The 14,466-nt window shown below is 46.1% G+C and overlaps 1 protein-coding gene across 2 annotated transcripts in view; it reads left to right on the forward strand.

The window, feature by feature from the left end:
• Nucleotides 1-1,392: 1,392 nt before the first annotated feature.
• Nucleotides 1,393-14,466, forward strand: part of LOC101826587 (desmoplakin) — a 45,371-nt gene continuing 32,297 nt past the window's right edge. Inside the window, exon 1 of one of the 2 annotated variants that reach the window (XM_005066373.4) lies at nt 1,393-1,804. In XM_005066373.4, coding sequence (XP_005066430.1) covers nt 1,608-1,804 — 197 coding nt within the window. In that variant the 5' untranslated portion in view covers nt 1,393-1,607. The remainder of the gene's footprint in view (nt 1,805-14,466) is intronic. The other variant, XM_005066374.4, reaches the window with a different exon arrangement.

Consider the following 14,466-nt stretch of genomic DNA (forward strand, 5'->3'; position numbering starts at 1 on the left):
AGTGTCAATGGAGACGTAGCTATGACACACATTTAGAAACCCACCTCTCCCCTTCTCCCATGCCAATGTAGCTTGATCTTTTTTTGGGGGGTGGGGTGGGGGGACAGGGTTTCTCTGTGTAACAGCTCTGACAGTCCTGGAACTCAATTTGTAGACCAGGCTGGCTTTGAACTCACAGAGATCTGCCTGCTTTTGCCTCAAAGTGCAGGGATTAAAGGCATGTGCCACCACTGTCCAGCTGATATTTACTTTTGGGGTTGCTTTAATCAGCTCATAAACATGTGAAAAACACACTGTACAACCAGGAAAGCTAATTGGCATTATTTAGGAAACTAAGAATATTTACTACAAAGTTATTTAAGTGGTGTTTACTAAAGAGCATTTAACACTGTCCCAAAGTTATTCAAACAGCTTTTACTGTCCAATGTACGGAATCTGTATCTAAAGCCATTTCACAGAGACTATGGTGTAGTTAACACACATCTACTACCTAGGAGTGGCCTTGGAACAAATCGGTGGAATGTTCTGACTGGGTGTTACTCATCTGGGACGGTTCAGGGTTCTTGGGCGCAGAAAGGGAGCTAGGTTGGGTCTCAGCAGCCTATCACAAGCGAGCTCATGTTTCTTTTCGCGAAATGGAAAGTCGTGTCTTGTTTCTGTTTGAGGCAAAGTCCTTGTGTGCAGCCCAGACTGGCCTTGAACTCAGTCCTGCTTCCGGAGTGCCAGGATTACACCAAGTTGAAAACTTGGGTTCTGTGTTTTAAAAACTCACAGCTTCTTGTTGAAAACGAGAGTGAAAGGGAAACAAACAAACAAACCTGTAACTTACATTGTTCTGTCATCTGATGGAAAATAGCAGAAGAAATGTCTTTATCCTCATGATAAATTATTTCTGGAGAAGCCCTTTTTGGGGTTCTCTGTGAAAATAGCTTTTACACAACAGAGATCGAACTCCTGGGATAATTTAAATAGAAGCTGGTGTGGCTTCCTGGGATAAGCAAAAAGTCAATGTTTTACTAGAGTCGTCCAATCGAGAGGCCCTTCCAGTCCACTTTATTTCCGCCCCTGGCACGTAGGGGGGTTCCCCAAAAGGTGGGCCACTGTGACCAAGCTGGGCGCCTAGTGCCTGAGCAAGTCCCACAGGGTCGTGGCGCCCAGAGGAGGTCGGGTCTCCAGGTCCCCGCCCCTCTCTGCTGCTCAGGCTTAGGTGGCGCAGGGCGGAGCCGCAGGTTGGGGAGGGCGGCCCCAGGCGTCGGTGACACGCGGGGGGGGGGGGGAGGCGAGGCGGCCGCACCCGGTCCTGGGAAGAAGCCGGCCAGGTGTGGTCTGGGCGCCTGGTGCCAGCGGGGAGGAGACTCGCGCCGCCTCGACCAACACCAACACCCAGCCGCGACCCAGCTCCTCTGAGCCCTCGCCGCCCTCCGAGCCACAGCTCCGGTCCGGCTCCCGCGCCCAGCCAGTCGCCGTCCCCGTCTCCGCCCTGCGGGAGCGCTGCGCCCTCGCCAGCCTCCTGCGCCCCGCGCTCCTCTCCGGGAGCCCCTCGAGTGCTCCGAGGCGGCGCCTCGCGTATGCCGCGGTGCTGAGCCGCTCTCCGAGTGACCGGCGACATGAGCTGCAACGGCGGCTCCCACCCGCGGATCAACACGCTGGGCCGCATGACCCGCGCGGAGTCCGGCCCCGACCTGCGCTATGAGATGACCTGCGGCGGCGTTGGCGGCGGTGGCGGCGGCGGGGGCGGTGGCACCAGCAGGATGTACTACTCCCGGCGCTGCACGGTCAACGACCAGAACTCCGATGGCTACTGGTGGGTACCTGCCGGCAGCCACCTAGCTCAGTCCCAGGACTTTGAGCCAGGAAGGGGCGCGCCTCCGGGGCCGACCAGGAAACCCTGGGCTAGGCCGAGGAAAGTGCTACGCCCGAGGTCACGGAAGCGCAGGACCCAGTGTCCAGACGCCCAGACCTCTCCATTGAGACCAGGGAGCGTGGGTGTGTGCGGGATCCCGGCAACCACCTTAGTGTGCGCCTGGGCCGGGTCCCATGGTCCTTTCCTCACTTCTGCCCTAGAGGGTGGCCCTAGGGGCGCCGCCTCCTTTCCTCCACTGAGAAGGGGAGAGGTAGAAGGCAGGGACACAGGTCCCTTTCGTTGTGTGTCCCCCCCCCCCCGCTGTCCCCTGCGTCGTGGACCCGGCTTTGTTCCAGCTGGTGATAGGTCAGGCAATGCGGGGCAGCGGCCCCAAAACGCAGCTTGCAAACTAATGAAAAGTAAAGCTGTGGAGGAGTGGGGTCCCCTTTGCTGTCCGGTGGCCTCGGAGTGACTCAGGGCTCACGACTCATGGTTACCCGAGGGCGACGGTGGCGGTGGCGCTTAGGTTACTTGGCTACCCGAGGGCATTTGCACCCAAGTTGCGTCCTTCACCCTGCCTGAGACTCCCCTGTCACGCAAATGGGGCTCCTCTGCAGGCATGGCCTCTCGGCGCGGGGTGCAAGCTTGGCCTGAACCGGCCTGTTTCGCTCCTACTCTGGCCACTGGGCAACCCCGATCTCACCCGAGGCCCCGAGTCTCTTTTAAAACAAAACAACAACAAAAACTTCGGATAAGGCTCCTGGGTGACTTTGTAATAAGTTAGACATCTCTCTGATCTTTATAGAGTGGGCTCAATCAAATTCTGGGCCGTGGAGTAAGCACCGGGGCTCCCAGGCTAAGGAGCCGCAGAGGAACTCCTGGCACTAAGGGCTGGGCCTCCTCGCGGCACCGCCGGGGAAATCACACCCGAGGGAGTCACGGGTGGGTGGGAGAAGGTAATGAGCATCCTTTCACACAGTCCCCAGAGCTGCTCTCGGCAAGCCCACGTGAGCCGTGAGACTTTTGCGACCCGCCCCTTCCCAGCCCTACCCTGCTCGCGCCTCAGGGAAAGAGCCGGCTCTCCCACTACCTTAAAACTTCCGCAGCGCTCTGGCCGCAGGCGGAGGAGGAGAAACCTGGTGGCTCCGGAGGAGTTTTGTTTTGCCAGCAGTTTTAGAGACTGGACCGTCTTCCAGCTGCACTCTGTTTTCTGTTTAAATTTATTTGTTTCTGTAGCATCAGGGTGAACAAAACGCGCCCGGGGATTTCCGTGAACGATTGTGTCCGGTGACACCGGGTTTTAAAATAATTTGGCCAGCCACCTAAATCTCAAATTTACTTTGTCTTCGCCTTCCCACTTTTTTTGTAAATGTGTGGATTACACAATTCAAGTGTGGGACAGAATATGCAGGGATTTTCAGTAGTTCTTTTCAACACTTTATGAACCAAGTTATCATTATTTATCTTATTATTTAGTCTGCTTCTAGTAGCCTAGGTTTTTTTTATCTAGGTTTGTTATTTTTGCCGTCCTGGGAATCAAACCCAAAGCCTTTGCACACAGTAGGCAAGTGTTCTCCCGCTGATCTACACCCCCACCCGCTGATCTACACCCCCAGCCCTCTCAAACAACAATCGTCAGTGCCTAGTAATTGGTTATTTTACTTCCTTGGCTTCTTAAGGTTTTATAGAGAAGTAATATTTTTAATTTATTCATTGATATTTGAACTGGGTAAAGATACACGTCTTAATTAGGATTCTTCTAAAAAACTTTTAATTTGGCCGGGGAACGATGATTTTTCGTTGTACAGTATTTCTCTGTTCCCTCCCCAACAAAGAAAAGCTGTTTATAAACCTGTCAAACGGTATATCTTCTGGAAGGGAAAGCAGACCCAAGTGGAAAACAACGTCACTTGGAGAAAGGATTTTTTTTTGTCCCCTAAGGACTGATGTTGGTCAGTGGCCATGCTGTGTCAGGGGGTGGGCCTGGAGTCAGAGATTGTCATTCTCCTGCGACCCAGGTGATAGAGCCCCCTCCCCCAAGCCTGTTGGACCTGTCCTAGTGCTGCTGAATAGAAAATGACCCATAAGTGCTGACTTCTGCATTTTCAATTAATGGGGACTGAGTGGGGAGTCCATGCACCCAGACCTGTTTTTCTGGTAGCGTTTTAGTTTTGTGTGGAGGGAGCTGTTTGTTCATTGCCCGGGCTTTGTACAACTAGGAGGCCCTGTCTGCCTAACAGAGCTGGAGACCTCTACTAAATGAACAATTAAGACTTTAATATGTCTTTCTAAATAAAATGTATTTTTTCTTCCTCTCTGTACAAAACTCAGTGTAGAAACTACTAGTTGAATTTAAACTTGTCTCTCTGGGTTGAATTAGAGTGGTGATTTTTGAAATAAATGTAGGAAGCCTTCCTCCTTATGTAAGTCGGTAACTTTGTGTAGAGAACCCAGATCTTTTGTCATTGAAACCACTGTAAAGTGTGTCTCTATTTCATTACTGGCTCTTGTCCATTTTCAGAACACCTTTGGGTTGAATTTACACTGTGATACCCTCTCCTCCCCCACACCTGTCCTGTGCTTATTTTAGGCTAGGTGGGATCTATATCTACTTGACTTCTTGTGTTCCACTTAATAAATGGTATTGAGTGTTACACACTTGGTAATATAAAAGGCATGAAGCTTGAAAATAAGTTTTGGATTTTCCTTGCATAAGACATCATATTAATTAATCTTCTTTCAAATAAAGCAGAATTTCTGGAATCTCATTCTTGTAGCTAAAATAAAATTCTCATCACCAAAATACAGTTGTCATCAAAGTAACCAAATCTCACACTCAGCTTTTCCACCAATCCAAGTCTAGGATTTTGTGGATGGATTAAAGGCAGTAGGCGTTAAGTTTCAGAAATATGTGGCTATAATGTTAAAACTTATTCTTGCCCAGTTCTCATTATTTCAAAACCAAAGCGGGGGGCTGAGACTGTGGCTCAGGTGAAGAGCTCTGGCCTAGCATACTACATCCTGAGCAATAAGGTAAACCAGAACTAACAAGAGTGAAATGGGCCACAGACTGAAATGGACCACTAGAGATTACCTAGCCTCATCTTGGTTTTCCCACATTGATTTCTAGACCAGACCGGTCTGTCGTTACATGTTAATGTATGTAAAATTCCATTTTTTGTCATTGACTTAGCAAGTATTTTCTGAGTGTTTGCTGCAAACACGTGTGAAGCTTACAAAGAGTTAATGTGAGCAAACAAAAATCATGAGAAGAGTGTGTAGTATTGAGGGGTATACCCTGGTGCTACAGTGCTTGCCCAGCTTTCTCAAGGCCTTGGCTACACACACACACTCACACACACACACTCACACACACACACACACACACACACTCACACACACACATTAGAGGTGCACAAATAGCTTCAAAGCTTTCATGAGTAGAGATAACATCGGTCATGGGGACCTTGGTGAGACTTTATTAAAAAGTGTAATTCAGCAGGTGTAGACGGGTGTATAGAGCATGGGCAAAGTTCAAGAGGTATGTAAAGTGGGCTCCTTGTTGCATGGTCACTGAACACTGGAAAACAGGAGAAAGGAGGAAAGATTTTGGGAAAGCCTGGATCATTGTCTATAGATGAAGTCCATGCCAGGTTTTCATTGCCACCAGACTTTCCTCCATTCTAGGGCACAGGGAGGTTTGGTGGTCACTGAGCCTCTGGAGGGCTGCCCCTGTGACTACTCTGCAGGGCAGTGCCATGTGTACAACCTGGCTGATCTCACCATTGCTCCATTGCAGGAGGACAAAAGGGAAGTCTGGGCGTGGGCGGTGCAGCTGTGTGGGAAAGTCCACACTGCCCAGGTGGGGTCAGGGCTTTGCCTGGTGAGAATCCGAGGATGCATGAAACTCAGAGCCTAGGTAACTCAGAGGATGCATATTCTAAAAAGTTTTTAAATGATGGCAAAATATGATTCAGGTAAATTCAATATCCAGCAGACAACATTGGTATTGTTATTAAGCCCGGGTAAATTGTATATTTTGTAAAACATTAGACCCATGGTTAATAATAGCTCCCATCACCTGCTAGACACCTGCGATAAGCCTCATGTAATCGCAAACCTCACAACCAACCTCCCAATTTACAGATGGGAAACTGAGGTTAAAGTAGTTAAAACATTTTGCCCAAGGTCTTACAGCTAACAAGTGGTTTAGTTTATTATCCAGATTATCACACCAGCTGAAAAAAGATCAAACCTCTGTCCTTAGAATTCATCTTTTCTACTTGCAAACTTTTTCTAGCCAGTACAATTTCTGACCTCATTAATTCCTTTGCATCCTCTTTCTGCATTCGGTGAGATACTTATTTCCTAATGCATTGTTTTATTTTGTTAATACTCTTAGGAGGAGTTTCATGCACTTAGAAAAACCCCACCCAACATGATTCTTGTATTACGCAGACTAATTGTTGATTCTGCATTAGGATGTTGTGTGATTGGTATTTAATGGGACAAAACAGCTTTCAACAGTAGTTTATTTTTTTTCCAAACATGGACATGGTTTCATTGTAGTTCAGGAGGTTGAAATGTCTTGGGAAGAGAAGATCTGCTGATGTTCTGATGTCTCAGTGCTGACTTCTTAAGGTGGAGCAAAGAGAAGCTGGGTGTGACTTTGAGAGTCCACCTTGACTCGGGTAACCAGTCTTTCCAGATGAGGAGCTTCTCTAAGATTTTAGAAGCCTTTTGGTCAGGATGAGGGGCTGGGAGCTCTGCTCCCTGTTCAGCTCTTCTTTTTCTTACTGGGTGCCAGTGACCCCGACTCTTGAAAACTGGAAATGGTCAGAGGTGGTTCTGGGGGTGAGGTCATAGCCCCAAAGATCCCAAGACAATGCCGAGCCACCACTGGAAACAACATCCTAGGAAATGCTAGTTCAGACCCACAATTCATACCTCACCTCAGACACCTTGGCATGGAGGTTTCACTTACTTTGTAACCTTGGATGAGACCTCTACATTCCATCAAAAATACAGACCCTTTAGTGAAAAGTAACAGCAAATAGTCGAGGGTTTAGCTTGGAAATAAGCTTTTTGACACAAACATCACACCTCTGGCTTTATCTGCCACCTGGGGGAAGAAGGAACTGATGTTTTCAGGGGTAAAAAGGGTAGATAATTTTTTTTTGAGGTCAGTAAAACAAATGTTATTGCATAGGAAAGTATTTCAAAACAGAAATCTCTGTTTTGACACAGAATTTGTAAGAACCAAATATTTTGGTGTCATTTCTACTGAATAATAAAAACAACCAAATAATGAAGACATCTTTCTCTGAATTGTCTTACCCCGAGTGCTGGGATTAAAGGCGTGTTCCACCACCGCCCGGCGAGGAATTCTTTTATACAGCTAAAATGCATCATTCTCACTTAATTGCCTGAAATAGTTGTTTTTGAGTCTTACAGGACTCCTGAATGCTACATACTTGACACCCAATCTGTTTCCTCTTTTTCTTCTTTCCTTTTTAAATATATTTTAATGGCTACACTACAGCATAAAAATTGTATGTATTCACAAAGTCTGCTGCAGAATTTCAATGTATGAATCCACAATCATTTCCTTGTTTTCCTGTAGGTACTTGTCTCCCTTTTCCTGCACACTGTCTTTAAAACAATAGCTTGGGGCAAAGACAGAAACACAAAAGGGAACTTCAGAACCACGTCCATCTTAACAGCGGGAGCAGCCACCTTAGGCAGAGCCCTGGAGTTCATGTCTGCAGCCCCCTGTAGACCTAAGTACACACCTAAGCCTCACCCTCATCTGCAGTAGCCACCTGACACATAGAAAATGGTGGAGAACCACCCCAAAAGAAGTGAGACTTTTTATTGGAATACTGCCCCACGGGTTTTGTTTGTTTGTTTTGAGACAGGGTTTCTTTGTGTAGCCCTGGCTGTCCTGGAACTCGCTCTGTAGACCAGGACTGCTTCTGTCTCCCAAAGGGTGGGATTAAATGTGTACACCACTGCCACCACCACTGCTAAGCTACAGTTCTTATACTGGGACAACATTTAACAGGTCAGAGGTCAGAGGAGACCTGTTCATCTGAATCTCCAGGGAAAGAGTCCTCTACCCTCATTTGTTGCATGGGAACAGTGACTGGGATAGATCCATGCCCTGGTTGCTGGTCTACACCAGGACGGTTGGTTTAATGCCGTGCATTTGCCTTTGTTTTTCTTCTGCTCTACTGAGCTGAACCAGCAGGCACTGAGCACCTGCAGTGTGCAAAACCTTGTGTTGTTAGGTGCGTGTAGGAGGGCTAGATGATGAAGGTGTAGGGTAGCCACACCTGTGTGTAAAGTCGTGCAGACGTGTGGGCAGACTAGTGTGGGTAAGCCCTGAGGAAGATGGATCATTGGGCCTGTCACTTCTGAGGAGTGGCCATCCAACAACACGGCTGATGGCTAGGGTGTTAAGTGAGTTAAGCGTTAATGGGCTAAAATTATACATTTTTAAATTTTGTTTTATTTAAGATTCTTGAAAGAAGCTAGCAGTGTAGGATACATGAAAGACACTTTGAAAATGATAAAAGGAGAATTGATTAAGCCTGAAGATTAATGCACCGTGTAGTTGCGATGTCCAACAGACATTAACTGAGGGTTTTTTTGGGGGGGTGGGTTTATTCAATGAATCTGAATACAGAGAGACATACAACCTCATTTCAGGCATAAATGCAAGACCCTAAATGACCCAAAGGAAGAAGGAAGAGAAAGATGAAAAGAGAGAGGAAGGAAAGATGTAACATGGAAAAGATTATGTACACATAGAAAGAAATATAGTAAGGTGACATGAATGTCTAATGAGCAATAAAAATTATTATGAAGTTATTTTGTAAAACAACACATCTTTACCTTGGAATGTTTCATGTCTGTCATCAAATTTTTTTCTATTATATTCTGGAAGCAAATGTTCAACATGTGCTTTAAGATAGCTAATTTTTGAATCTCCTTTTCAAGAAACAAATGTTATTTGAGCATGCTGAGATAAAACATAGCTGGATGCTGTTCACACACACAACTGTGTGTTTTGTTTTTGGACTTAACTCCAGAACACATTTTCCTTTTAGCCACCGATGAAGGCCTCCTTTTACAAAAGCTTAGAGCCTTTCTTGTTTAAACAAGTTTTAGAATGAATTTAAAAAAATGTTTGCGCAGGCAGGTTCTGTGCAGGATGAGTCATTTGTCTTTCTGAGTGTGAAGATTAAAACAATGTCAGAAAAGTTCATCTTCTAAGGTACCTCTTTAATTACCCAAGAATATCTGTCAATTTTAGCGTAGAAGTCAATAGTCTTATCATTTAACCCACATGAGCTTCCCCCCATATCTTTTACCTTTTATGTCTATAAAACAGAACACACTTTAAAGTGAAACATAGTTGCTGTATGCTTGCTAGTTTGATTCTGGATGTGGTTTGTAAACTTTCCACTTTGGGCTGGGAATGAAGCTCGGTTGGCAGAGCGGTTGCTTAGCAGGCACAGAGACCTGGGTACATCCCCAGCACCGTATAAACTGGGTGTGGCAGCAGAGCCTTTCGATCCTAGCACTCAGGGGTGGAGAAAGAGGATTGCCAGGTCCATACTGGATTACAGAGTGAGCTTAAACCCAAACAGGTGATATAAGCCAGCAGTCCAGCACTTGCCTAACTTGCTTGAAGACCAGGGTTTGATTCTTAATACCAAAAAGAAAAAAAAAAAAAGGAAGGAAGGAAGAAAGAAAGTATTGTATTGTGCTCCCCAACTCTCACGGCCAGGGATCTGCACTCACGGCATGCTGGGAAGGAGAATATCTAACCCAGTAGTCAAAATCCTCTCTGCTTGCACTTCTTGATTAAGCACAGCCAGCTCTGTGTATGAAGCATCCTCTGTGGCTGAAATGTCAGGGTGGATGCCCCTTTCCCCAGTTGCTGGCCAGACTCTCTTCTTGAGATGGACAGAGCTAATGAGCACCCAGGTCTCTTTGCTCTGTTTCCAATGGCTTTCTTGACTGCCCTCCATTAGCAGTGTTTTTTTTTTTTTATAATAGATGGAGACTAAAAGGAGGCTTCCTTTAAGGATGAGATAATAGACCCCTCTCTGCTACCCATGGTTTCTCTTTCTGCTCTTTCAGTTGCCTGTTGGTCAGCCACTGTCTAAAAATACCCAATGGACATTAGGCAGGAGTGGTGGCTCAGCCTTGTAATCCCAGCACTGCGGAGATAGAGGTAGGGCCAGACATTCAAGGTTACCCTTAGCCACAGAGCGGGTTTGAGGCCAAGGTGGGGACATGAGATCTTGTCTCAAATAAATAAATAAATAAATAAATAAATAAATAAATAAATAAGTGGGGTGAGGGCAGGGCCTTACTCCTGTAATCTCAACATCGCAACACTCAAAAGACCAGGAGGATTGCCCTGACAGGAGGAGGCTCACCGTGGTGACATATTAAGATCCTGTCTCAAAACCAACATACAAAGCAAACTAACAAAAAAAACCTGGGTAAATTCAGAAAAAAACATTCTGAAGTTTGAAATGCCCTTTACTACAATGTACTGCTATATCTAAATATAACAGTTCTGTTTTCTTTTTCTTCTCTTATTGTACCTAATTTATAGATTAGGTGTCACCATATACATGTATAAATAGGGAAAAAACAATATCATTTCAGTACTGTGAAAACAGATTTTTAAGAGTATAGTAAAACAGGATTCATGCCTGGCTTGGTGGCTATAATTCCAGCACTCAGGAGACCAAAGGCAGGATTAGCATGAGTTTGAAGTCAGCCTGGTTACATCGTGACTTCTGGTCTAGCCTGTGCTATGGTGTGAGATGCTGCTTCAACAACCCATAGATTTTAGTGCTCTTCAAGGTTTCAGACATCCTGTAGAGAGTCTTAGCACCCAGCCACCTGGATATGTAAATTAGACAAGTAACCATGACAGAGGGTCTTACTTTCATATTCAAACAATTGGTTTTTGTTGCTTCAGTTTTAAAGAAACTTCATTTCTGTGCATCCCTCTTCATCTTCTAAGATGCAAGGCAAAACACAGGGCGTTTGTTGAATCATGAAAGTCCTCTAGTAAAGGGTGCAGAGTTTTTTAGAATTAGTATTATTATTATTTGGTTTTTCGAGACAAGGTTTCTCTGTATTGCTTTGGAGCCTGTCCTGGCACTCACTCTGTAGACTGGGCTGGCCTCGAACTCACAGAGATCTGCCTGCCTCTGCCTCCTGAGTGCTGGGATTAAAGGCGTGTGTCACGTCGCCCGTCGTTTTTTAGAACAGTGAACAGAGTCTACCTTTTTAAAGACTATTCAGACATGTGTGGGCAGGGTGAGAGGATAGGATGCCTTGTCTTAGGTAGGATCCAGTAGGTCTCCATTAACAGGACTGTCTTCCACACTATGAGGGCATACGAAGACGAGCCACCCGGATGCTCTGACCCAGTGGGAGACTGCCCAGCTCCCTCTCCCTGGAGGCAACACATCTGGGAGTGTTATATAGCATACTCTAATGGTACCGTTTCAGAAGATCCAGAATTTATGTTTTGTTGTCCAAAGAGTTTCATCTTGTAAATTGACTAAAAACGTGTATGGCACTCTGGATGCGTTTATTCATAATTGAGTTTGAACTTCCTGCATCTGTGTATATTTGGTGTGTGTGTGTGTGTGTGTGTCTGTGTGTGTGTGTGTGTGGTGCCAGGGGTTGAACCCAGGGCCTCGCTCATGTTAAGCACATCCTCTACCAGTCAATACCCCTGTTTAATACATTTTTATTCCGAAGTTGATTTCTATTGACTGGAAAGTTGCCAAGATGTTACAAAGTTCTTATGTATGTCATACCCAGGTGCCCTTAATTGTCTGTCTTATGGCTCAGTTTATGGTGGTTTTTACTGTGGTATACTTTGTTAACTTGGTTAAGAAAGTCTGACTTTTGTTGTGTGGAGAGATAACTCCTTCATTCGTGTGCTTGGAACTGGCATTCTTTGTGGACAACACTGTCCAAGCCACCTTGCAGAACAGAACTTTCCAAATGCTTCAGAAGAAAGGTACTCACCTTTCAATGAAGAAAACAGGCTGATTGTGAATCCCAGTACCACTAAGCCGAGGCAGGAGGATTGCTATGAGAATGAGGCCAGCCTGGCTGCATAGTGAGTTTCAGGCCTGTCTAGGCTATGGGGTGAGACCCTGTCTCAAATAACAAAAGAGTAAACGGAGAAGAAAAAAAAAAAGAAAGGAAACAATTGTAATTATATAAGACTTTACTAATCCCTCCCTTCTTCCTTCCCTCCCTCCTTCTCTCCTTCCCTTCATTTCTCTCTCTCTGTCCCTCCTTTCCTTTCTTCTCTCTTTATTTTATGTGGAATCTCACTGTTGCCCAGGTTGGTTTTGAACTCCTGAACTCAAGCCATCTTCTTATTTATCCTAGAATTCTCAGCAGGGTTCCTACGGGTCTCTGTTTCTCCCTTTGTTTCTTACAGTTCCTCCTGCTTTCTGGCAGGTACATCGGGAAAGTGTTCTAAGGCAGCTGGAATTCTCTACAAGTTAGGGCAACAGATGTAGTCTTGTCTCTGTCCCAGCGGCGTGGGAATCACGCCAGATCTCCTGTGTAATGCCGAGAGGAAGCGAGACTGGTTGTACTCACTGTGCAGGAGTGGAGGAGGCTGTCCAGGCTTTGACAGGTGGACGCTCAGGCAGAGCGCTGTCTGGGCCTGCCGCAGGGAGCCAGTGTCGTCATTGGGGAGTGGTTCCCAAGGGAAGCTGGGATCCTCACCCACATCCAGCTAGTGCTGGCTTGTTGGGGAGCCTTGCTTGCAGGGAGGAACCCCAAATAGGTGGCAGGAAAAAGAAAGAAAATGCTTTCCTGTGGTGTGGTAATTCGTAGTGAGGCAGTGAGGCAGAGGCTCCCACGTTGACGTGGGCCTCCCCACCTGGCTATGTTATAGTCATTGTTCTTTCAATTTCCACCCATTGCTAAGCTTGTAACCCAGGGCACATGCCAGGCAAGTGCTGTCTCACTGAACTGAACTCCTAGCTCAACACCCCATTTCTCTTAACAGTGCAATTCTTACTTAAAAACCTACAGGGTGGGCTGGGGAGATGACTCAGCTCTTAAGAGCGTTAACTGGTCTTGCAGGAGAACTAAGTTCGGTTCCTAGCACCATGTTGGACAGCTCACAGCCAACTACTTGCTTGTAACATCAGCTCCAGGGGATCGAATGCCCTCCTGCCTCCCCAGGCACCCACACAGATCCGCACACAGATCTGCACACACTGAGACACGTAGTTCAAAACTACACAAGCCTTTAAAAGAAGGCATAGAGGGACACACAGATTTCAGTTTGATAGAGAGGCATCAAACCGATAAAAACTGGTACAAACTGGAGCTAGCTGAAGGACCAGGTGTCTCTCAAGCCCTATCAGGAAGTTTGTCCATTTTTTTAAAAATTGAAATTGGTTTGAAGTATGCATATGTGCATGCATAAGCAGGTGTTCTTGGGGGCCAGAAAAGGGTGTGTGAGGCCCTGGAGTTGGAGTTGCACGTTTGAGCTGCCCAGTGAGGTGTTGGGAACTGAATCCAGGTCCTCTGCAAGCACGGCGCATGCTCTTAACCACTAAGCTAGCTCTCTACCCCCGAAGTTCGGCATCTTACAGCATATTCATCCAGCCGTCCACACATATTAGACACAATGTGATGTGCTTTAAATCTCTCTTAAACCAAGCTGCAGTGGGCAGGCCTGCAGCTTGATTCATATCACCAGATTAAGAACCTAGAATGAGCCACACTGTGGGAAGAAACCACTATTCAGGGGCTGTAAGCTACGAAATATGCTTAAATCTTCCGTCTTTTCCCTCATACCTTGATTTCTTTGTTCTTCCTGCCTCTTGCTGTGAATGTGGAAAGTACTTTTGTAGGATTAGCTTTGCTCTTGTCTCCTCTGTTTTCCTGTGCTGGGATTTGCTAGTGACATCCCTGTTGTCTGTGCTTGGCCCGCTGACCATAGAAGGACATGTCCCGGGGATTTGGCTGTGGGAGGGAGCAGGAGGAGTGACAGGCCCGATGAGATCACTGGCTGCCATTGCTGTCATGTGTTTTTACAGGTCACAAAGTTGGTCTGGATTAGATCTTTGACCTGAGGAGAAATTGTCATGAAGGACATTTTTGGGTTAACCTAACGAAACATTGGTGAAACGCAGCTCTAGTCCCAGCACTTGGGAGGCAAAGAACTCCATGAATGCGAGGCCACCCTGGTCTACATAGTGAGTTCCAGGCCATCCAGGAATACTCAGTGAGACCTTGTCTCAAACAAACAAAACCAACAAAACACAAAATTCTATAGATTAGAAAATAGTATGATATCCATTTTAATTTCCATGATTTAGACAATTGTACTGTGATTATATAACTAATTGTCTTCATTACTAGGGACTATATATTGAAATGTTTCAGTGTGAAAGGGTACTTTCATTGTCAAATGGGTCAGGAACAGGTGATATATCGACACACACACACTTATGAGGGAAACCTCATTGTGTGAACAATGTGGAGTGAGGAGATTCACAGGACCATTTCTGAGCCAATCTTTGCAATTTCTATGAAAGTTG

Source organism: Mesocricetus auratus, unplaced genomic scaffold, assembly GCF_017639785.1.
Source record: "Mesocricetus auratus isolate SY011 unplaced genomic scaffold, BCM_Maur_2.0 Super-Scaffold_100013, whole genome shotgun sequence".
Classification (NCBI taxonomy): domain Eukaryota; kingdom Metazoa; phylum Chordata; class Mammalia; order Rodentia; family Cricetidae; genus Mesocricetus; species Mesocricetus auratus.